The sequence below is a fragment of the Schistocerca cancellata genome, chromosome 1 (assembly GCF_023864275.1).
Source record: "Schistocerca cancellata isolate TAMUIC-IGC-003103 chromosome 1, iqSchCanc2.1, whole genome shotgun sequence".
NCBI classification, from domain to species: Eukaryota; Metazoa; Arthropoda; class Insecta; order Orthoptera; family Acrididae; genus Schistocerca; species Schistocerca cancellata.
The window spans coordinates 899,371,453-899,394,292 of NC_064626.1; the positions used below are offsets into that span (position 1 = coordinate 899,371,453).

General features: G+C 42.8%; 1 protein-coding gene across 2 annotated transcripts in view; it reads left to right on the forward strand.

The window, feature by feature from the left end:
• LOC126190838 (mitochondrial Rho GTPase) overlaps positions 1 to 22,840 on the forward strand; it is a 192,069-nt gene that overhangs the window by 28,858 nt on the left and 140,371 nt on the right. For both annotated transcript variants that reach the window (XM_049931420.1, XM_049931428.1), the window contains exon 2: positions 16,455 to 16,648. In XM_049931420.1, the coding sequence (XP_049787377.1) occupies positions 16,455 to 16,648 (194 nt within the window). The remainder of the gene's footprint in view (positions 1 to 16,454; positions 16,649 to 22,840) is intronic.

Sequence of the window (22,840 nt, forward strand, 5' to 3'; positions counted from 1 at the left end):
CTCCGCCACACACCGTAAGGTGGCTCGTGGAGTATAGATGTAGATGTAGATGTAGATTAGACTGGACCTGAGAGTTATGTGAATTATGTTTTCCCTTCATCTGTTCCTGAAGGTAGGTTCCCTACCTTGTTCAAGATTTCCAGACTGTTTTGTGGTAGACACTTGTGTAGATGCTCACCTCTGCTGTTGGTGTCAGTGTCTCCCCACACCAGGTTTGGGGCATTGGCATCACAGACAAACAGCAGTTGTTCAGTCTGCTCTGAGCAGCTATCTATGAGTCTCCTCACTTCCTGGGAAGGAGGGGTAATGTCCTCCTAAGGAAGGTAAGCTGAGGCCAATCCAATTTCGTTCTTGCTTCATTCCTCCTGTTTTTTCATCCTGATTGTCACAAAGTCCCTAGAACAGAAGTCCGCCATTGTTTTGAATGAAATTCCTTTCTTAACATAAATTTGTTTTCTGAAGTTCTTAAGATTGCTATCATAAATCAACTTACCTCCAGATACTTCAGAGGCCTGAAACACCACATTTATGTAGACAGGGTTCCTTGATCAGGGCTGCGTCCACCTCCTGTCTTCACAGATGACAACTGAGGGTGCCAGTTGTCCCTTTACTGTGTTGCAGGTTTATCTCCCAACAGTTGCAGCCTGCAGCTTGTCACATGTTCACTTCTGATGTCCTCGATTATTCTGATGGCAACCTGTGAGAATCTTAAGTACAGTTTTAGGTCCTATTCCTGCACTGCCACCAGGGATTTTTCACCAACATCCACCATAAGGGTTTGGCCATCTGATACATCTTATTAGTTGATTACCCTCCAATCCTCTGTTGAGATCATCTTGTTCTGTGCATTATTTTCTCAAATGAGTCTTTGGAGGAGTATTCATAAGAAGTTTAGGTATTCAAATTTACACCTTTGAGATCTTAAAAAGCTCAGTCTGTGTCTTTACCAGCAGTTTCGCAACATTCCTCAGAGATATTGTGGGTACCATCTCCTTAATCCACTCCACTGTTCCCAACCCCTCACAGACAAAGGTAAGAGTATGTTCATCCAGATACACTTTCCTGAATTTGGGTCCTGGATTTGTCTCCCCCCCACCCCCAATCTCCTGGAAGAGAGCCATCTGAACAAACTCCATGTGCTGTGAGGTGACGTTGACCTTGGATGTCCATGTTGGATAACCACCATTCTGAAAACTGAGGCTGCAGTACTAAAAGTCTGTTTCCCTTTTTCCTGTCTTAGTTTTTTTTTTCTTTTTTGTGGCTCTGTTTAGCCTGAGGAGTGATAGCATTAAACTTCTCCCATGTCCTTGTGCTCCCTGTTGTAAAGGTAGAAGGGGTCTGATTACTCCCTCACTTTGAGATAGTTTTTTTTCAGGTCTTAGTTTCAAGACATTTTAGTTCCTTTTACTTTTAGGAAGCCGTTCTTTAGCTTCCTTTTCTTCTTGTTCTTTGAGGAGTTTCCTCCACTGAGCCCCAGACAAGGATTTGATATTGACTTGATCCAACTTCTCAGTGACAGTTTCCACTTCTAAAACTGTATTATCACCCAATACAGTTGCAGAAACAGCTTTCACCTGTTCCATTCCTGATGCTAGGGTGTATGACGTCTCATTAAATCCCTCAGTTCTTGTTTTGTTTTCTGTGTTGACCATTTTGGACACACGAGAATTAGGTATTAGTTTGGTTGGCGTGAGGGGCCCCCATGTAGTGCAAGGCTAGTTACTCAGGGAGGTCGCCCCATATACCGGAGACTCTGTTGGGTATCTGGGGGATTGGGGAATGACTGTGTTGGTGAATAGGGGAGAGATGGGGCTTTGTGGGGAAACTTCACCTGATTCATCCATAGAGGCCTGTCTGGCATGGAAGACCCTTCCAGTAGCTGTGCTATTGCCGACATAGTCCTCGGCTTATTGTGAACATGCAACCCTCTCTGCCTGCAGTGACAGTGTTTCTATAAGGCGTAGCCTCCTAGAGAGGGATATTGTCTGGGCTAAAGGCACTGAGACTTTATATCTTGCCTATCCTGTGTTGAACTTTCACTCTGATGGCCAGTAGGAGACTTGACACCATCATGATCATGTGCCATGTAGTTTACAGTTTTCATTGTGACACCATAATAGTTTCTCACTTGATTGGTCACCAGAGTTTACTTATGCTCTGTTGCCAATTATAAATGTGTTAAGTATTTTACACCTAAAAGAGATGTATTTCTGTCACCATCAGACTAACACACTGATAGCAAACCAAGCTACACAGATTAACTGATACTACATAATTAATGTAGCAATCAAGACAGATGTTGAATGCTGAAAGAACTATGGAACTAATCATCCTGTTGTTTCCTTTCCAATTTTATTGATTGAAAAAAACAATAGATGCCTCAAAAAACGTGAAAATTGTGATAAGCATTGATTTACTTGCTATCAATACTTCAAACATAGCCACATTCATCTGTGCGCTCTTCGATTTAATCTCTTACCAATGTGTTCTGTGTAAGCAGTAGCCATGTATGTCAGATGTGAAAAAAGTAACATTGAAGACAACAGGATAAAGTTAATAATTTGATGTACAAATATGGAGGAAAGTTCTGTAGAGTGTGAATAATTTAGGAGTAAAGGAGACCACTCACCAAAGAGCTGATGGGTTGAGTCCTCAGCAGCCACACACAAAAGAGAAAGAAAACTTGCTGTATATGCTCTTCATGGCTAGGGCACAGGGACCCTGGGCAACAGTTTACTTGCCAAGTAACCATTGCTGTGGCATCTGTGGGAGAGCCCCCATTCTGAGTGGGTGGTACCACAGCAAAAGTTTTGCACAAGAAGTGAATTAAATTTTCTTCCAGTGGTGGCTGAAAGGCCACTGAAGTCTCTTCAGATGGGGATGATTATTGTAATGCAGAGAGATAAGTTCTCACGATGTTTCCTTCCCTGGCTATGCTGCTGGGAGGAGGGACAAGCCAGATGTTGTAGTGCAAAACAATTCACCAAGTATGTGGTATGTATTTGGATTGGTGGGCATTCTTTCACTACAATGAAGCCATTATCTTTTGTCAAAATGATTGATGACAGATTTTGGGAAAAATATGAAATAATTCATTATTAATTAAAACTTTCCCTCCTGTCCAATTTATAGCTCTTCAGGCATGCGATCATCTAGGTGACATACCGGTGACCATTGCCCTGCATAAAGCTTTGAATGTGGTCTCAGGAATAATTTTCCACAGAGATCTTATGCATCAAAACATATGAGGAGTTGTGGACTAATCTCCAGCAGTGAGGCGTACATTTTGTCTGACATATACAAAAAGTGCACAAGGATAATTGTACAGGTATAGATGCCTTTATCATAGTCTTTGCAGAGTATGCCCTCATAGAGAAAGTTAAGATCTTGGTGTAACATATGATGTGAAATCATTATGTGTCACCAACTATGAGGTGCTTCAGATGTTTACACTTTTGGCGTATGTCATCCCACTGCATGGAGGACCCAAAATGCAGCAACTGGAATGATTATTCATGACGGTTGTATTTGTGAACACCCACCTTTGTGTGTCAACTGTACAGAACATCACCCTTCACGCTCGCTAGTTTGTCCAGATTGCAAGAAAGAATAGAAGAGCCAGGAATACAAATCTGTTGACTGCACGTCTTATACTGACTAGAGATGGGCAAAACTGTTCTTTTCAGAGATTGGATCAGAACTGTTCACTCCTTGAAATGAATTAGCTCTTTTTCATGACTCACCACTCATTTACAATAGAAAATAAATGGAAGGCACATTGCCCTTTAAGCTTGGTTTATTCCAGTACTATACCTGTATTTTGACCTTATTTGATCCTATTTTGAAGTAACACAGATAATGAGTAAGAATTTTGTATTGTTTATTGAAATTTCCACGATATGACAAAGTTTTTGATTATTGATTTATTTTGCACTATCGTGGTTTTCTGGGTGATCGGAAAATGTTGTGTAACTTGAGATTTACATTAACAATATATTTGGCTATAATGTATTAAAATTTCATTAACCTCATACAAATACATCGCAAGCCATATACACTCCTGGAAATTGAAATAAGAACAACGTGAATTCATTGTCCCAGGAAGGGGAAACTTTATTGACACATTCCTGGGGTCAGATACGTCACATGATCACACTGACAGAACCACAGGCACATAGACACAGGCAACAGAGCATGCACAATGTCGGCACTAGTACAGTGTATATCCACCTTTCGCAGCAATGCAGGCTGCTATTCTCCCATGGAGACGATCATAGAGATGCTGGATGTAGTCCTGTGGAACGGCTTGCCATGCCATTTCCACCTGGCGCCTCAGTTGGACCAGCGTTCGTGCTGGACGTGCAGACCGCGTGAGACGACGCTTCATCCAGTCCCAAACATGCTCAATGGGGGACAGATCCGGAGATCTTGCTGGCCAAGGTAGTTGACTTACACCTTCTAGAGCAGGTTGGGTGGCACGGGATACATGCGGATGTGCATTGTCCTGTTGGAACAGCAAGTTCCCTTGCCGGTCTAGGAATGGTAGAACGATGGGTTCGATGACGGTTTGGATGTACCGTGCACTATTCAGTGTCCCCTCGACGATCACCAGTGGTGTACGGCCAGTGTAGGAGATCGCTCCCCACACCATGATGCCGGGTGTTGGCCCTGTGTGCCTCGGTCGTATGCAGTCCTGATTGTGGCGCTCACCTGCACGGCGCCAAACACGCATACGACCATCATTGGCACCAAGGCAGAAGCGACTCTCATCGCTGAAGACGACACGTCTCCATTCGTCCCTCCATTCACGCCTGTCGCGACACCACTGGAGGCGGGCTGCACGATGTTGGGGCGTGAGCGGAAGACGGCCTAGCGGTGTGCGGGACCGCAGCCCAGCTTCATGGAGACGGTTGCGAATGGTCCTCGCCGATACCCCAGGAGCAACAGTGTCCCTAATTTGCTGGGAAGTGGCGGTGCGGTCCCCTACAGCACTGCGTAGGATCCTACGGTCTTGGCGTGCATCCGTGCGTCGCTGCGGTCCGGTCCCAGGTCGACGGGCACGTGCACCTTCCGCCGACCACTGGCGACAACATCGATGTACTGTGGAGACCTCACGCCCCACGTGTTGAGCAATTCGGCGGTACGTCCACCCGGCCTCCCGCATGCCCACTATACGCCCTCGCTCAAAGTCCGTCAACTGCACATACGGTTCACGTCCACGCTGTCGCGGCATGCTACCAGTGTTAAAGACTGCGATGGAGCTCCGTATGCCACGGCAAACTGGCTGACACTGACGGCGGCGGTGCACAAACGCTGCGCAGCTAGCACCATTCGACGGCCAACACCGCGTTTCCTGGTGTGTCCGCTGTGCCGTGCGTGTGATCATTGCTTGTACAGCCCTCTCGCAGTGTCCGGAGCAAGTATGGTGGGTCTGACACACCGGTGTCAATGTGTTCTTTTTTCCATTTCCAGGAGTGTATTTTTAAAGTGAACGTTTCCTTCCGAAGACGCCTAAAATCGCAAAATCCGTAACAGAATAAGAAAAAAAAATATAAATTTGACTGTAAAACGAAAGTGCTGCATATAGCCTTACGCAGAATAAAACAAGGAAAATATTTGTGTATCACATTTTGCGATACGTTTATCGGTTCGCTTGTAATTAAAGCGTAAATTCGAGTGTCCATAATAAAAATCCTATAGTAAGAGGAGTCATCAGGAACCTAATCTAATCAGTTTAAACAAATAAAAATAAAATAAAAACAATTGATGTATACATAACATAATAATGTAATATACATAGCGGTATTACTACGAAGAACAATATCCAGTAGGGACGAACTCCGATGCAGAGGCGCTGAGTCGAGCAGGTCGAGCCGCGAGCTGTATTACTGCGTGAGCTGAGACCGCAGAGACCAGAGTGACACCTGAGTCGCTTTGCTCAACGCTCTGGCTAGAGTCGAGACAGTGGGGTGAGCGTTGAGCGGGCGAGTTCCGAGGGTGGGGGGAGCGGTGAACTCACCCGCTCCGAGACAAATCGTCCGTTCCCTTGCGAGCAGGTTGTTGCAAGTAGTTCCTATGTTATCCGCTAGGTGGCTCTCTGTCCTGTTGCTCGCATCAACTGCCCAGAGGGCAGGACGTGCGACTGAAACGATCGCCGACAGAGTGCGCTGCGAAGTTAAGCTGCGCCAGACACTGCAAGCGGCAGACGACGCACAGAGACGGCACGGCATATGTGAAACACAAAATCCAATGGGGCACTGCACAATGCAGGCAGCCAAGGTAGAAGCAGGACAGAGGCCGGCGCTGGCTGTGTTGTGTGGCGTGCACTGTGCTGTGACCAGCAGAGGTGCTGCTGATATGCTCCGTCTCTCTCTCTCTCTCTCTCTCTCTCTCTCTCTCTCTCTCTCTCTCTCTCTGCCGTGGGAAACGTTTGAAGCTACCGTTCTTTTTTTCTGAATGACTGATTGTTCACTCCTTTGAAAGATTCAACTCTATGAATTAGTTCAAGAGCGGATCCCCCATCTCTAATACTGACACACGGAAGAAATATGAAAGTGTACATCCTGTGGCTGTGATGATCAATTACACTAACATCATTACCATCACCTCCCCTACTTCTACCTTCCCCAAACCAGATCTCTTACCAGCCTGCTAAAGTGCGGTTCTGGTCTGTGCTGTACCTACTTCAGGAACCACTTTCTGCACCCGATCTGTTCTCCTTCTTCTTCAGCCTCTACTGATGACAGGACTGCCTCTCGGGATCTCTCTCACTGGCAACCCACAGACCAGAGACCTGACACCAGACAGTGGCTGAAGGAACGACAGCCTGCGGGTCTCAGGGCTGTCCGCTCATCATCTACCCCTGTGCTCAATGCAGATAGCCGCCTTGAATGAACCATTCCCACCAAAGGTAATGAAGGAAAATAAAAAGAAGAATGTGTGTCGGGACAAGGCTCCTCCAGTGATTCCAGAGATGCTAGACCCCCAACATATTTGGGTTCTGAGCTGATGTTTGTGGATGTCGTTCCATCCCCACTTGTGATAGGCAGTGACTGCAGCTTTATTGGTCCTCCTGCGTTTGCACACCTAACCTGGCCACGAGTCATTTGATCATTGAGTGGAATCATAATGGTTACTACTGTCACATGCCACAACTACAGCTGATGTCCACTTCTTCTGCAGTTTGCATTGCTCTCCAAGAAAGGCACTTCATTGATGACCTTTCTCCAATGCATTGGGGTTATCCTGCTTTCTGCCAAAACCATGCTGGTCCCTTGAGGATGTCTGGAGGAGTCTGTACTTTGATTCGTACAGATATCATCAGTGAATAGCTCTTCATACCTCATTGGAGGCAGTAGCAGTGTGGGTGCAAATGACCTCAGCGATTACCATCTGCAGTTTTTACGTACCTCCAGGCAGGCCACTTACTTGTGTTGAATGGACCACATTAATCTGACAGCTCGCATCCCCCGCCCCCCTCCTTTTTTCCTGCTTGGTGCCTTCAGAGCACCTCATCCCCTGTGAAAGAGTACAACTTTGTCTGGTAGGGGCCTTCTAAATGACCAGCTTCTCTTGAGTCATGATCTGTGCCGCCTCAGTGATGCTTCTCCTATGCACTTCAGCGCTGCCCATGGCGCCTTTACAGTTATCGATCTAATAGTTTCTTCCCTTAATATTGCAGCTTTGCTAAATTCGTCATTACATGATGACCTTTTAGACAGTGACCACTTTCTGATGATCATGTCGTTTCCTTGCCACTGCTGACAGACCAACTACCATGTTGGGCACTTCACATAGCCAACAGGTATGAGTCTGCTGTTACATCTGCCACCTCTCTGTCAGATTATTTTGATGAAGGTGTATGAGGAATCTCAGATGTTATCGTCCATGCTGCTGGAACTGCCATTCCCCATTTTACAGGTACCCTTGTTGGCCAGTGCCACGGTGGACCATAAACACTGAAACAGCTATTCAGGATTGCCAATAAGCCCTGCAGTGATTCAACAATATCTTCCAGAGACCAACCTTATCACTTTCAGGCGATTTTTGTGTGGTGACCTATGCCTCTTCATCTCATGTATGGACCAAGCTCCGTGATCTTATGGCCACCACCAATTAACAGCTGTTCTGGGTCTTGCCCTAGGTGTGGTCTTTGTACCATTTCATCCGTTCTTGAAGAATGCCTTGCGACCCACTTTGCGACTGCATTGGCATCCTCTTCCTATTTGGCCACCCTTCTACTGTAGAAGAGACAAGTTGAAGACATCCCCTTACGTTTCACTCCCCACGAAGCTGAACCCCATAATGCACCCTTCACTGAGTGAGAACTACTGCAGGCTGTTGCCTCATCCCACGACACAGCCCCAGACCCTGATTCAGTTCACGGTCAGATGATCCAATACCTGAATGTTCCCCAGAAGCACATCTCTTCAGCATCTTCAACCATACTTGGCTCCAAGGTGCCCCTTGCAATTTTGGGATATCATAGTTGTCCCAATTCTGAAGCTAGGCAAGAAACCATCTCTCAACATTTACTGGTTAATTAACCTTACCAATGCAGTCTGTAAGTTGCTGGGTTCTTGAATCTTGTCTTCCCCCCCCCCCCCCCCCCCCCATAGTGTGGTTTCAAGGATTGACAATCCACAACCAACTATCTGCTTAGGATGGACGCGTCAGTGTGACAGGCTTTTTCTAAATGCCAACACCTTATTGCAGTCTTTTTTGACTTGCGTAAGGTGTAGAACACCTCTCGCATTACCAAGTTTTATTTATCCTCCATGACTGGGGCTTTTGAGCCGCCCTACAGATTTTTACTCAGCAGTTTTTATCCCACCAGTTGTTGTGTGTCCCGCAAGCCTCTGTGTTGAGTGTCACTCTTTTCCTCATCACCATCAATTGGCTAGTGATCTCTGTTGGGCTGCTGGTCAGCCCTATGTCATATGTCGACAGATTTTGCTTCTGGTACATCTCCCACTCACTAGCTCGTGCTGACTCCAGCAGTCCACTGTGGGGGCTCTTTCCCATGGTTTCCAATCCTCTCCTACAAAAACAATGGTCACATATTTCTCCCTTTAGATCACAGTCCATCCTGACGTGGAACTCTGTTTAGCACCTGGATGTTATAGCTCAGTCCCATTTTTGATAGAAAGCTGACTTGGCTGTCCTATATTTGTCACCTGAAGGCTAGCTGCATGCAGAAGCTCAACACTTTCTGCTTCCTTGCCCACACATCTTGGGATGCAGATTGTTCTAATCTTATCCATGTTTACAGGACCCTGTTTTCGTTGCTACTCTACTTTGGTTGCCAGATTTACAACTCGGCAGCTCCTTCAGCTTTGAAACTAACACCCCATTCAGGATCGTAGTGTGCATATAGGCCACTGGTGACTTTCCGCCTACTCCCATAGACATTCTCCTTGCCTAAGTGGTGACCTTCCATCTTCATATTTAATGGTACCAGCTCTTGGTCACCTATGCAGCCACCATCTGACATCATTCACATATCCCATTCTCTTATAGGTCATATCCATCGGAAACGTTGTGCCAGGTCTCACTGCAGATAACTCCATATTTAACAAATCTGTTAAATGGTGCCCTGAGGCTGGGACGGGTGTCTCTAGTCCGGGAAACAGCGAACACAGTAATTATTAAAAAAGTCACATATAGGGATCCATCAGAACCAAAATCATACCAACCAATTTGATTGTTAAATACATTCGCTAAGGTCCATGAGATACTTCTATGTAACTGCCTCCAAGCTGACAGGAAACTCCATGGCCTTAGTCAGTACCAGTTTGGCTTTAGAAGGGGAAAATCTATTAATGATGTGATTAATTGGGCTTTCAAATTGTAGAAAGGACATTACAGAAGTACACAGTTGTGATTCTTATTAACGTTGCTGGCACCATTGATAATCTTTGGTGGCCAGCAATGTTTGCATGATTTTGAGAACTACAGGATCCCTGTAGTCTTTGAGACTATTGTAGGAACAGAATGGCTGAGTGGCAAGACGGCAACCACAAGGTTGTAAAATGGATTACCGAAGAATGCCCACTATCTGTGGACTCATCTTCTGGAATATCGCGATTGAACCACTCTCGAATTTAATCGCGGGAGATGGATGTTCAGAAGGGATTGTTGTTTATGCTGATGACCAGTTATTTGTGATATCAACCAACACAAGAGCACGGTTGGTGAACAAGGCCAGTGGTATGCTACACACAGTACAACAATGGTGCACCAAAACAAATTATCCATAGCAGCACAAAAATAGTGTACATAATGCTTTAAGGATCACTACAAAGACACCTGACATTTAAAATAAACAACACTGACAGAAAATGCGATGTAGTAACTAGATATCTTGGGATACACATTGACAAACAACATAGCTTCAATAAACACGCATGACTAATCACAAAGGTGAAAGTATACTTCACAAACTAGTGACAGTAAATTCGACATGATACAGACTACCACTCACATACATAAGAACGTACCATGTGCACTTTTTGAGACGGTATTAAGCTTTGCAGCTAGCAGATGGACACACAGACTCGCTCTCGTCATGAACAGGATAATTGTTAGACAGGGACAGAGGAGTGTGTTACTTAGACTATCTGGAACATCAGTCGATTCGCTGTACGTGGTGCTTTGAATATGTCTGATCAATATGACCATCAGATATTTCGCTGCAGCAAACTGGCTGAAGATGGGTAGACCTGAGAGAGTGTTGCAGAACATGAGGCAACCCATAGAAGATGGGTGCCAATGGGTGGACACTTGACAAAAAGCATGGGCAGAGAGTGATAAGGGCCGTCAAGTGTTCATTTATGCCCCATATCAGGGAGCAGTTATGGTTGCACCATTTCAACCCCAGCCGAGGCATGGTTCATTTCGTCACTGGACATGACCCTTATCCCACAGACTTGCACCGCAGGTCACTTTCAGGAAGTGATCGTTGCACATGTGGGAAAATTGGTTCCCCAGAACACTTCCTCTTGAAATGCATTACATACAGGCATTAATGCAATAACATAATGGAAACAACACTATGACATATACAGATGGCACAGAAGTAGAAGACAGGCCAACATAGATAGCTCGAGTAGTACATATACTGACAGTCATACGAGTGACAGTGACAACACTGACATAACATACTCACACAAAATACACAGAATGTAAAACACGTGAAACATGCACAACTACTCATCTGAACATTAATCTTATTGTGAAATAATCTAATTAAAAGTAGGGGTAATTAGAATACTCCATCGGTAGATACTGTTGTAGAATCCACATTACACCTGTACCCAACATTGTTACAAATTAACACACAATTGTAAATGTAATAATATGAATGCAATATAAATTTAATATAAAGTAAGCAAACAAAAACAAAGATTGTAAATACATGATATAAACAGATCTTGTGTATAACACAATTATCCCTTTAGTGACCAGTGGGAACTATAGTTCCCACTTATTTGTTTTCGCTGTAAGCTCAGTGGTAATCTGTGTTCCCACTTCCAATTTTGCTGCCATCTCTGTTAGAGTGTGCTAACTGCATGTAGATTGTCAATGGGTGCGCAAAAGTGGTTGTATTCCTACCTTGTCAGTCAATCAATGGAGAAGCGCAGTTCCCCCGTGAAAATGAGCCACTGTTTCGACTGCTACAGCGCTTTTTGTATAGTGTGCTTTCCTTTTGGGTGTGAAGTGACTTGTGTTGTATTTATCTACTTTTATATTTACGAGGGAGATAGTATTCATGTATATTTGCTGGATTTGTATTAAAAATATATAAATATTACAAGGTAAGTTAGTGGGAACTATTCTCCCACGGAACATGTGTGAAGTGCAATGCATATGGCTGCGCAATCGGCATCGTAGTTATTGTTTGTTTCTTATTGTTTAGAATGCGTGGACTGATGCCAGAAGAAGTTTTCAGAATTTTGTACGTGTTACCAGAAGATGTGGAAGATTCAGATATTGATTCTGACTCTGATGATGATTTTGAGTCACCAAATACTTCACAGATTTTGAACAAAAATAGTGATAACTTATTGTTTCAAATGACAACTGTTTCAGTGTGACAATAGACACTAGTGAAATGTGGAACATGTTTCCTTGTTAGGCAAGTGTATCTGATTTAACCCCAGAAACAGCTGCTGCAACATTTTCTTCTAGTGATAAAATGTGGAATGAGAATATTTCTTATTTTGAAAGTCTTCCACTGAAATTAGAAGAAAGTGCAGAAAATATTGCAAAGTTCTCAAAGTCTGGCAAAGAAATAAAATATTTCGAGTCTATATTTACAGAAGAGCTGTTGCTTCATATTTGCAATCAGACGAACTTACATGCAAGGCAGGAAAGGTGTGTTGTGAAGTCTGGAAAGAAAACAACTAAAGTATCTTCCAACTAGCAGGACATTACTGTTTCTTAGCTAAAAGCTTTTTTGGGAATGCGTATTTTGATGGGTGTTCACCAGCTTCCACAACTTGGAAATTATTGGAGCAGTGATCCTATTCTTGGAGTAACTGCTATCTAACCACTCATGACAAAGCTTTGATACAAAAAAAATTGTTGAGAACCTGCATTGCAATGACAACAGCACGTGTGTCAAAAAGGGAAAACCAGGTTATGACAAGTTACACAAAATTTGACCTGTCATCAGTGCAATATCAAATAAGCTTTGTGAAGTGTACAAACCATCTTCTGTTTTAGCAATTGACAAATGTATGGTGGCCCTCAGAGGACGGTCAACACTCAAACAATATATGCCAATGAAACCAGTGAAGTGTGGATATAAAAAAGTGTGGTGCGTAGCTGATGCTAGTACTGGGTTCATCATAAATTTTGACATCTACATTGGAAAAAAAAAAGATACAAATGATAAGTCTGAATTTACTTTGGGTGAAGAAGTTGTGCTTATTCTAACAAAGGCAATGGCTTGCAGCAAAAGGCTGGTAGCATTTGACAATTATTTTACAACAGTACGTCTAATGGAAGAGTTACAGTCTCATGGACTTTATGGCATTGGAACTGTTCGTTCAAACAGGAAGGATTTGCCTGATAAGCTGAAAAAAAATTCTATACTTAGCAGAGGAGAATTTGAATTTGCTGTCGGGTCATGTGTTGCAGCAGTGAAGTGGCGGGATAGTAAACCTGTTTGTATACTATCAAATTACCACAATCCCAAACACATTATGACAGTTTTGAGAAGAAACAAATATGGAAGCAGAAGTGAAGTATTCTGCCCACTGGCTGTGGCAGAGTATAATAAAATGATGGGAGGAGTGGATAGATTTGATCAGCTCTGTGAACAGTATGCTGTAGGCCATTGTTCATGGAAGTGGTGGCACAGACTATTTTTCTTTCTTGTAGATTTGGCAGTTGTCAATTCCTACATTATGTGGAAGCTACAGAAGACAGAAGCAGACCAGCTAACATTTAGATTGCACTTGGCAAGGCAGCTTATCTCTCTGGCTTTTCAAGTCGTAAGCGAAGAGGAAGGCCCATTCATTTTCAAACACCAAAAAGAAGTGTGTCTGGAGTACCAGATGAAGTTCGTCTGGAGAAAGTTGGAACTCATTTGCCTACAAAAGGTACAGCAAACAGAAGATGCAGCCAATGTAGCACCAAGAACAAAGAAAAGATAACAAAAGTAATGTGTACCAACTGTCATGTACCTTTGTGTGTAGCACCATGCTTCCATAAATTTCATAGTACATCACCTTAGTGAACTCAAAGGACAATATGAACGAATACAAATATAAATGTAATGTTTAACATGTTTATTGTACTAAAAAATAGAGGATATACATTTTTTGAAATTAGCAAGTGAAGTTACTCCGGAGTTCGGTGGAAACAATAGTTCCCACTAATTTTTTTACACTTGCAGGCTAAACTCTCACTTTCAAGATTTAAACTATGATTTTATGAATGGTTTCCTAGCCCAATAAAGTATTCATAAAAAGTCTACAACTTCTGGAAATAATTTGGTCACTAAAGAGTTATACAAAATTAGAGGGTCCACTACCCACAAAGTCCAGTTTTATTCTACAAAAATGTCTTTACAAGATTAATAATAGATTAGTGGTGGCCTGTTATATCTCCTTCAGCTATGTAAGAACAGTGTACAACTTAATTAGGTTACATTGAGACAGGATATTGTTCCAAAGCCATGCAGAATTTGTTTACTAACTAAGCTAGTGGAAGTAGCTGTTATGTAACTTAACAAACATCAACTCACACAGCACTCTAACAAAAAAAGATTATATCCACATTGAATGAACAAATTGAGTATTCCCGAAGAGAAATGTTCATGTGCATAATGCTAAAATGGGTAGACCATATGTGAATGCTAGATTTGAAGTTCAATACCAAGTTCCCTTCCCGAGGTGGTGTTGGTGAAAGGTTATCTATATCTACTCCTTCTGTGTCGAGCACTATAGCCTGTATAAAGTAATAATTTGCAGGCCCTAGTAGTCATGAAGTTTCAGGTTATTGACTGATGCGGTTGTTGCCACCATTTGGTCTCCGCTATTCGTGATTATCTCAGTGAGCTTCATTGTGCTGCCTTCTCAGTTGCATTTCTTGCATCCCAACTCGTGCATTTTTCAAGGAATGAACTGACCGACTGTTTGGCTGGAAGAGCACTTACTTGCTCCCTATTCGCTTCGCTAATCCCCAGTGAGGATTTGCAGGTGCACATGAGATTTCTGCTCACCCAGAAATGGATTCACATTTGGTGATCTGCTGCCCCCATCTAATATACCCAGCACAATCGTGGAGACTACTCGAAGGAAGGAATCCACTGTCCTTTGTTGTCTTGGCATCGGTCGTACCAAGTCAACCACTAGTTTTATTTTCTGTAACTAGCCACCCTGATATTGTGGTTTTGGAGCCTTGCAGACAATAGCTCATATCTTGATGGAATGCCCCTTAGTTTTTGGCCCCTCATGTCAAGTATGGACTTCAGGACACATTGCCTCTAATATTGGGGGGTGATTCATGGATCATTGACCTGGTTCTCGGTTTTTCTCCAAGAAAGTGGATTTTATTCTCAGCTGTAAGATTTTATTTTACCTCCAGAGCAGGGGCAGGGTGATTAGGGATGGGGTATCTCCCTCAGTGTGCTAGCTCTGTGGGTTCCCTTAATCATTTCCTTTAGCAGGCTACTCTTTCATCCCTTTTACTCTGTTGTAATTGCTTTTAGATTCGGTTTGCATTCTTCATACAGTTTTCTATTCTAGTTGTCACACTCTATTGAATAGTGGGTGCTCTTGCCTGTAATAGATTAGGGGTGGGACTGCTGTGGGTGAGACATTTCTTGTCACATGCTGAGCCCCGGGGTGCTCACCTGCAGACTTCCTTATTTCCTTAAGCTTCCTTGTTTTTAGCTTTTCCGCTTTTGCTGTTATGAATCTCCTGACTAGATTAGGAAAGGTTCTCAGCAGATGTCTCTATTACTGGATGCATCATTCTCGTATTGGGGGACTGATGACCTTTTGTATGGTCACTTCCCACCCCCACTCCCTCCCCCCTCAGTCAGTCAACCAACCAACCACCAACCAACCAACCAACACCAACCATCCTACCTCCGAATCACCTTAATCGTGTGCCACACCCCGCCGACTCTAGTACCTGTGCATCACGTGCCCAGCCTGTGCACCTGCCATCCCTACCTCCCCCTCCCTCCACATTCCTAGCCAACAAACTTGCTGCCTCCCTGTGAATGGCTAGCTACCCCCGTTCCAGCTTCTCCCTCTCCCCCCTCTCCCCCCTCTCCCCCCCTCTCCCCCCTCTCCCCCCTCTCCCCCCTCTCCCCCCTCTCCCCCCTCTCCCCCCTCTCCCCCCTCTCCCCCCTCTCCCCCCCTCTCCCCCCTCTCCCCCCTCTCCCCCCTCTCCCCCCTCTCCCCCCTCTCCCCCCTCTCCCCCCTCTCCCCCTCTCCCCCTCTCCCCCCTCTCCCCCCCTCTCCCCCCTCTCCCCCCTCTCCCCCTCTCCCCCCTCTCCCCCCTCTCCCCCTCTCCCCCCTCTCCCCCCTCTCCCCCCTCTCCCCCCTCTCCCCCTCCCCCCTCTCCCCCCTCTCCCCCCTCTCCCCCCTCTCCCCCCTCTCCCCCCTCTCCCCCCCTCTTCCCCTCTTCCCCCTCTTCCCCCTCTTCCCCCCTCTCCCCCCTCTCACTTCCAACATAATCCCCATCCCACCTGCCGACATGCAATCCTGGCATTGTGTGTCCAACTGGCACACAATATAGGGTCACTGTATGTGTGTGTGTGTGTGTGTGTGTGTGTGTGTGTGTGTGAAGTTTCCTTTCTCTTTTCGATGTGCCTGTCAATGACTCAGTGCTTCTGCTATTCAGTAATTCGGTGTATGTTACTCATGGAATGGAATGACCGGACTTCAAATAATTTTGAATTTGTCACAGTTATTTGAAATTTGTGCCTGTAGGATGTTCCGCTCTGGAATGCGTCGGAATGTTAGAATGCTTCTTGTCGGTGAAAGAGGTGTTGGAAAAACATCGCTTATCCTCTCACTCGTCAGTGAAGAATTTCCTGAAGACGTACCTAGCAAGGCGGAAGAAATCATAATCCCACCAGATGTTACACCTGAACAAGTACCTACACACATTGTAGATTATTCAGGTAAGTGGATTTAATTAAGGCAATATGATACTTGACAGGTCAGTTTGTCTCATTGGACTTCATTCTCATGAGCTTTTATATATTGGCTTTGTGGTGTTCAGACATTAACATGTGATACATCTGTCTACTGCACATGAAAGCATAGCTATGTCAGTTATTCTCAGACATTAACTTTAGCAGTATAAACCTAGATTTAAGGTTTTTATTTCTGTTGGATAATAATGTAGTATTTCAGAGTTTGGTGTGTAAAAATCTTGATACACATGTATTTGTATAACATCACTGTTTGATTTCCTCTGAAATGCATCACACACTACTGTGTAGTGTAGAAGTAGGGGAGGATGTATAACTTCATAATTTGGACTTGTTGTTTAGAGTGTCAGCTTGCTGAGTGATTGCCTTCACAGGGTCTCAGATCAGATAAAGTTATTTCGTTTTATTTTTCAGTCTTCTGTATTTTGGTGATACAGTAGTTGGAGTAACATTTCTTTTTCTTCTTCACTTCTGAATGTAAAGTACCTATTCTTTCCCTGTTCAGATGTTTTGCCTGCTGAAAGAATTTCGTAAAATCTCTTGAAGTTGAAATTCAACTACTCTTCAAATTTTTATACCTGTTGATCTTGTCTTACAGCATTGGCCATTAATGAACAACTTAAAAAAGAGAAATTGTTCTTTTAGGGTTTTCTGGAACCTTGCAAACACAATAAAGTTTTACTTCAAACACTGTAATCAATCTGAGATCCTTTATTTTTGTCTTGAAAGCACATTTTCATCGAGCTTTGGCCGTCTACAACAAATGTGGTACCTTGAGAGCTCCATCAGCCATCTCTTTTCAGATGACCCCGCATTTCATGTTTCCTTACTCTGTCTCCCACAGTTTGAATAATAGGTTGCACTCAAAAAATCAGCAGAACCAAAACAATAGGTTTAGTGTTGAGACAAAAAATTCCAGTAGTCTTACAAATGGAAAATGAAAATGTGGACGTTGTGGGAAACTTGTAGTACTTAGGTACTTTTTCTCTCTTCAGGTAATACCATACATCTCTTCAGGTAATACCATTCACCAAGTGATTAGTAGTAGAATATAAAAAAGTTACATTTTACTTCGTATGTTTTTGATACTTCAGGATGAAAAATTTCCACAGATTTCCAGCATTATGCTGTGTGAAATACATTTTGTACCTATGGGGTATCATTGATTACTGAACCAGCAAAGAGCCATTTCCAGGTAACAGAAATGAAATTTCTCCTTCCTTGCAAACAAGAGGAAAAAAATTAATAAAATAGAGATTTAGCATTTTCATTTAAAAAAAAGGTATAATTTTTATGTAGAGAAAGTATTCCTACAGTACCCCTTGAGTTTGTGTGATGGAAATGTTGCTGGGAAGGGACCAAGAGGAAGACCTCTTGATAATTGGGATGAGATCTTCAAGAATCACAAAACTGGGAACCTCAGCTGGCATCGGTTATAAAAACAAGAATTGTGCTGTGACAAAGCATTGTAAAGGACATTCTTAACAGGCTCTTAGAATATAGATGTGATGTGTCACAAGCATATGAATACTTTTCAAGCTAACAATACCAGGTACAGCCAGAGTATTAACTGGCACACTTAGAATTTGTTCTCAGCCAACAGCTTAACTTTCAATCTCACAAAAACTCATTTATACAGTTTAAAACTAATAATGACTATTACAAGATTCATAGACATATGTGAATCATTGATCATGTAATGGATGAAATTTAGTGAAACTTCTCAACCTCTTCTGGCATATTTGTTTTTCTAAAAAAATTCGGAAACACTGTCAGCAGTCAGTTACGTGCTTCAGTCCACAATCTTTTCACTTTCTTCTGATGTTCACAGGTGAAATACCCTGAGTTGTTCTATTTAAGCACCCACATAAATGTTCGGGGTGTTCTCCCACATTGCTGCACAAGCTGTACTTGAGTTTGTGCACTATTACTATAAGTTGGTAGGTTGCTCCAGGAACCCTCTGTGGGAAAGACTCACCTTTTCTTTACCAGAGTAATCGTATTTGTTCATTGAACTAGAAGTATATGGCCGATTACGTGGAGAATAGAGTTTCCTAATGACAGGATTCTGTGTGATATAGAACTAGAGACTGGTGATCTGATTGAAGATATAAACTTACAAATGAATTTCCCTTAATTGCATAATGATAAAGTCTCGAAATTTATCTGTGTGGGCATCAAATTTCATTTTATCGTTGTTCGTCAAATAATTTGTAGAATTGTATTGTTTTTCATTAGTGGTTTTATTGCCTTGAATGATGTGATTGTTGCTGGTCTTCCATAGGTAGCACACTTCTAAATAGTGCATAGTATTCACCCCCATGTAAAAGTTGCCTCATTCACATGAAATCCTATAAGCAACAACTTATGTAGGGCTCATTTGCTGTTTGCCAGACACAGAAGTGCCATGGTTTTAGCTGGGAGACAAAAGACAGTTTTAAGTTAGTGTTTTCTCTGCCACTATTCTAACTTTTGTATGCTCTTTGTAGCACCTGACATTCTCCACTTTATTTTTTATTGCCATTTCCTAAATCAGTATAGTAGGAAATACTGTGTTGTTGTTGCTGCTGTTGTTTCTAGAATGAATTTTCAGTCTGCAGTAGAGTATGCACTGATTTGAAACACTCTAGTAGATTAAAACTGTGTGCCAAACTGGGACTTGAAGTTGGGACCTTTGCTTTTGACAGACAAGTGCTCTTCTGACAGAGCTGTCCATGCACGATCCATGACCTGCCCTCACAGCCTTACTTCTGCCAGCTGTGATTTATAATTGAATAGTTCATTTCTTAGAGCACTTGCTTGCGGAAAGCAGTGGTCTCAGGTTCAGGTCTTGGTCCAGTACATACTTTTAATATGTCAGGAAGTTGTTGTGGACTTCGCCCTAAATATTGGTTTAATGCAGCTCTCCACGCTAATCTATCCTGTGCAACCCACTTCATCTGTACTTAGCTGGTGCTGCCGCTTACATACATTTGAACCTGCTTGCTATAGTCAAGCCTTTGCCTATTTCTACAATTGCACCCCACACCCCGTCTTTCACTACCAAATTGACTATTTCCTGATATCTCAGAATGTATCCTGTCAGTATCTCTCTGCTTTTAGACAAGTTGTGCCATAAATTTCCACATTTTGATTCAGTGCCTATTTATTAATTATCTGGTCTACCTGTCTCTGTTTCAGCATTCTTCTGCAGCACCACATTTAAAAGGCTTCTATTCTGTTCATTGCTCACATTTCACATTTGTGCAATGGCACGGTCCAGACCAACACCTTCAGAAAGAACTTCCTAATATATAAATTTATGTTCAGTGTTAACAGTTTTCTCTTTTTCAGAAACACTTTTCTTGCAGTCGCCGCAATGCTGTTCATATACTCATCGTTTAGGCCACTGTAACTAATTTTGCTGCCCAAGTAGCAAAACCAATATACTACTTTAAGTGTCTCTTTTTCCATATCTGATTCATTCAGCATTGGCTGATTTAATTTGCTACATTGCAATATCCTTGTTTACTTTTGTTGATACTCATGATATTATAACTTCTTTTTCAGTACATTGTCTGTTTTGACTGAAATTTCTAGTTTTGAGAATTGTGAAGGAGCAATCTACTTTACTTTGTAAAAAATTTTCTAAGGCCAAGACCGCATAAATACTTATTTATTTTCCCCGGCAAACAGTGTTGACAGTCTCTGCTATCTTCAAAAATTTTTATTGAAAGATGTGCACATTGTGAGTTGAAACCTCAAGCCAAGTTGTTGTGTTAGTAGATAAAATGTAGCACATTATGCAAATGTTTGACAAAAATAAAGCATTTACAATCAAAAAGCACCTTGTGCATGTGAGCATGTCTGTATATGTAACACTGACAGATGATTCTTAAATCTTAAAAAAAAAACCACAATATACAATACAATGTGTACTACTGGCCATTAAAATTGCTACACCAAGAAGAAATGCAGATGATAACGAGTATTCATTGGACAAATATATTATACTAGAACTGACATGTGATAACATTTTCACACAATTTGGGGTGCATAGATCCTGAGAAATCAGTACCCGGAACAACCACCTCTGGCCGTAATAATGGCCTTGATATACCTGGGCATTGAGTCAAACAGAGCTTGGATGGCGTGTACAGGTACAGCTGCCCATGCAGCTTCAACACGATACCACAGTTCATCAAGAGTAGTGACTGGCGTATTGTGACGAGCCAGTTGCTTGGCTACCATTGACCTGACGTTTTCAATTGGTGAGAGACCTGGAGAATGTGCTGGCCAGGGCAGCAGATGAACATTTTCTGTATCCAGAAAGGCCCATACATGACCTGCAACATGTGGTCGTGCGTTATCCTGCTGAAATGTAGGGTTTCGCAGGTATCGAATGAAGGGTAGAGCCACAGGTTGTAACACATCTGAATGTAATGTCCACTGTTCAAAGTGCCGTCAATGCGAACAAGAGGTGACAGAGACGTGTAACCAATGGCACCCATACCATCACGCAGGGTGATACGCCAGTATGGCGATGACGAATACACGCTTCCAATGTGGGTTCACCACAGTGTCGCCAAGCATGGATGTGACAATCATGATGCTGTAAACAGAACCTGGATTCATCCGAAAAAATGACATTTTGCCATTCGTGCTCCCAGGTTCGTCGTTGAGTACACCACACAGGCGGACTCCTGTCTGTGATGCAGCGTCAAAGGTAACCATGGTCTCTGAGCTGATAGTCCATGCTGCTGCAAACGTCGTCGAACTGTTCGTGCAGATGGTTGTTGTCTTGCAAACGTCCCCATTTGTTGACTCAGGGATTGAGACATGGCTGCAACGATCCGTTACAGCCATGCGGATAAGATGCCTGTCATTTCGACTGCTGGTGATACGAGGCCATTGGGATCCAGCATGGCGTTCCATATTACCCTTGTGAACCCATCAATTCCATATTCTGCTGACAGTCATTGGATCTTGACCAATGCGAGCAGCAATGTCGCGATACGATAAACCACAATCGCGATAGGCTACAATCCAACCTTTATCAAAGTCTGAAACGTGATGGTATGCATTTCTCCTCCTTACACGAGGCATCACAACAACGTCTCACCAGGCAACGCCGGCAACTGCTGTTTGTGTATGAGAAATCAGTTGGAAACTTTCCTCATGTCAGCACGTTGTAGGTGTCGCCACCGGGCGCCTACCTTGTGTGAATGCTCTGAAAAGCTAATCATTTGCATATCACAGCATCTTCTTCCTGTCTGTTAAATTTCACGTCTGTAGCACATCATCTTTGTGGTGTAGCAATTTTAATGGCCAATAGTGTATAATACCACATATGTTTACTTTAATTTGACATGTTTCATTCATTGATGAACCACCGTAGATGGTGTATATGGTACAATTGAGTAGTTAGCAGTTGTATCATGTATGCTGTCCAAGGTAATTTCGTCAATGATTGAAACATTGTCAAGCTAATGTAAACTGATATGCTAGTGTACTGTATGCTGTGTTTTCTAAGCACTACACATACACACATGGCCACATGCACAAGTTGTTTTTTGATTGTAAACATTTTATTTTTGATAAAACTTTGCATAATGTGCTACATTTTATCTACTAAAATGACCACATGGCATAAGATCCAACTAACAATGAACACGACTTGTAGCAAAAATTTTTGAAGCCCACAAGATGACAGCAAAGCCTGTCGAAACTGGTTGTCAAAAATAACTAAATATTTATGCGATCTTGGCTATAGAAAGTTTTCTATTATCCATTTTTTTTCAGTTGATCTTCCAAGTCCTCTGTGATCTCTGACAGAATTACGATATAATCGGCAAACTTCAAAGTTTTTATTTCATCTCCCAGAACTTTGCTTCGCTTCCAGATTTTTATTTTGTTTTGTATACTGCGTGCTCAATGTAAAGAGTGAATTACATCAGCATTAGTCTACAATCCTGTCATTCTTGCTTGTTCACTACCGCTTCCATTTAAAGCCCTTTAAGTCTTACAGTTTCACTCTAGTTTCTGTGCAAGTTGTAGATAATCTTCTGCTCCCTGTATCCCTGTTATCTGCAGAATTTTAAAGTGTATTCCAGTCAACATTGTCAAAAGCATTCACTCAATCTGCAAATACTATGAATGTAGGTTTGCGTTTCTTGAGAC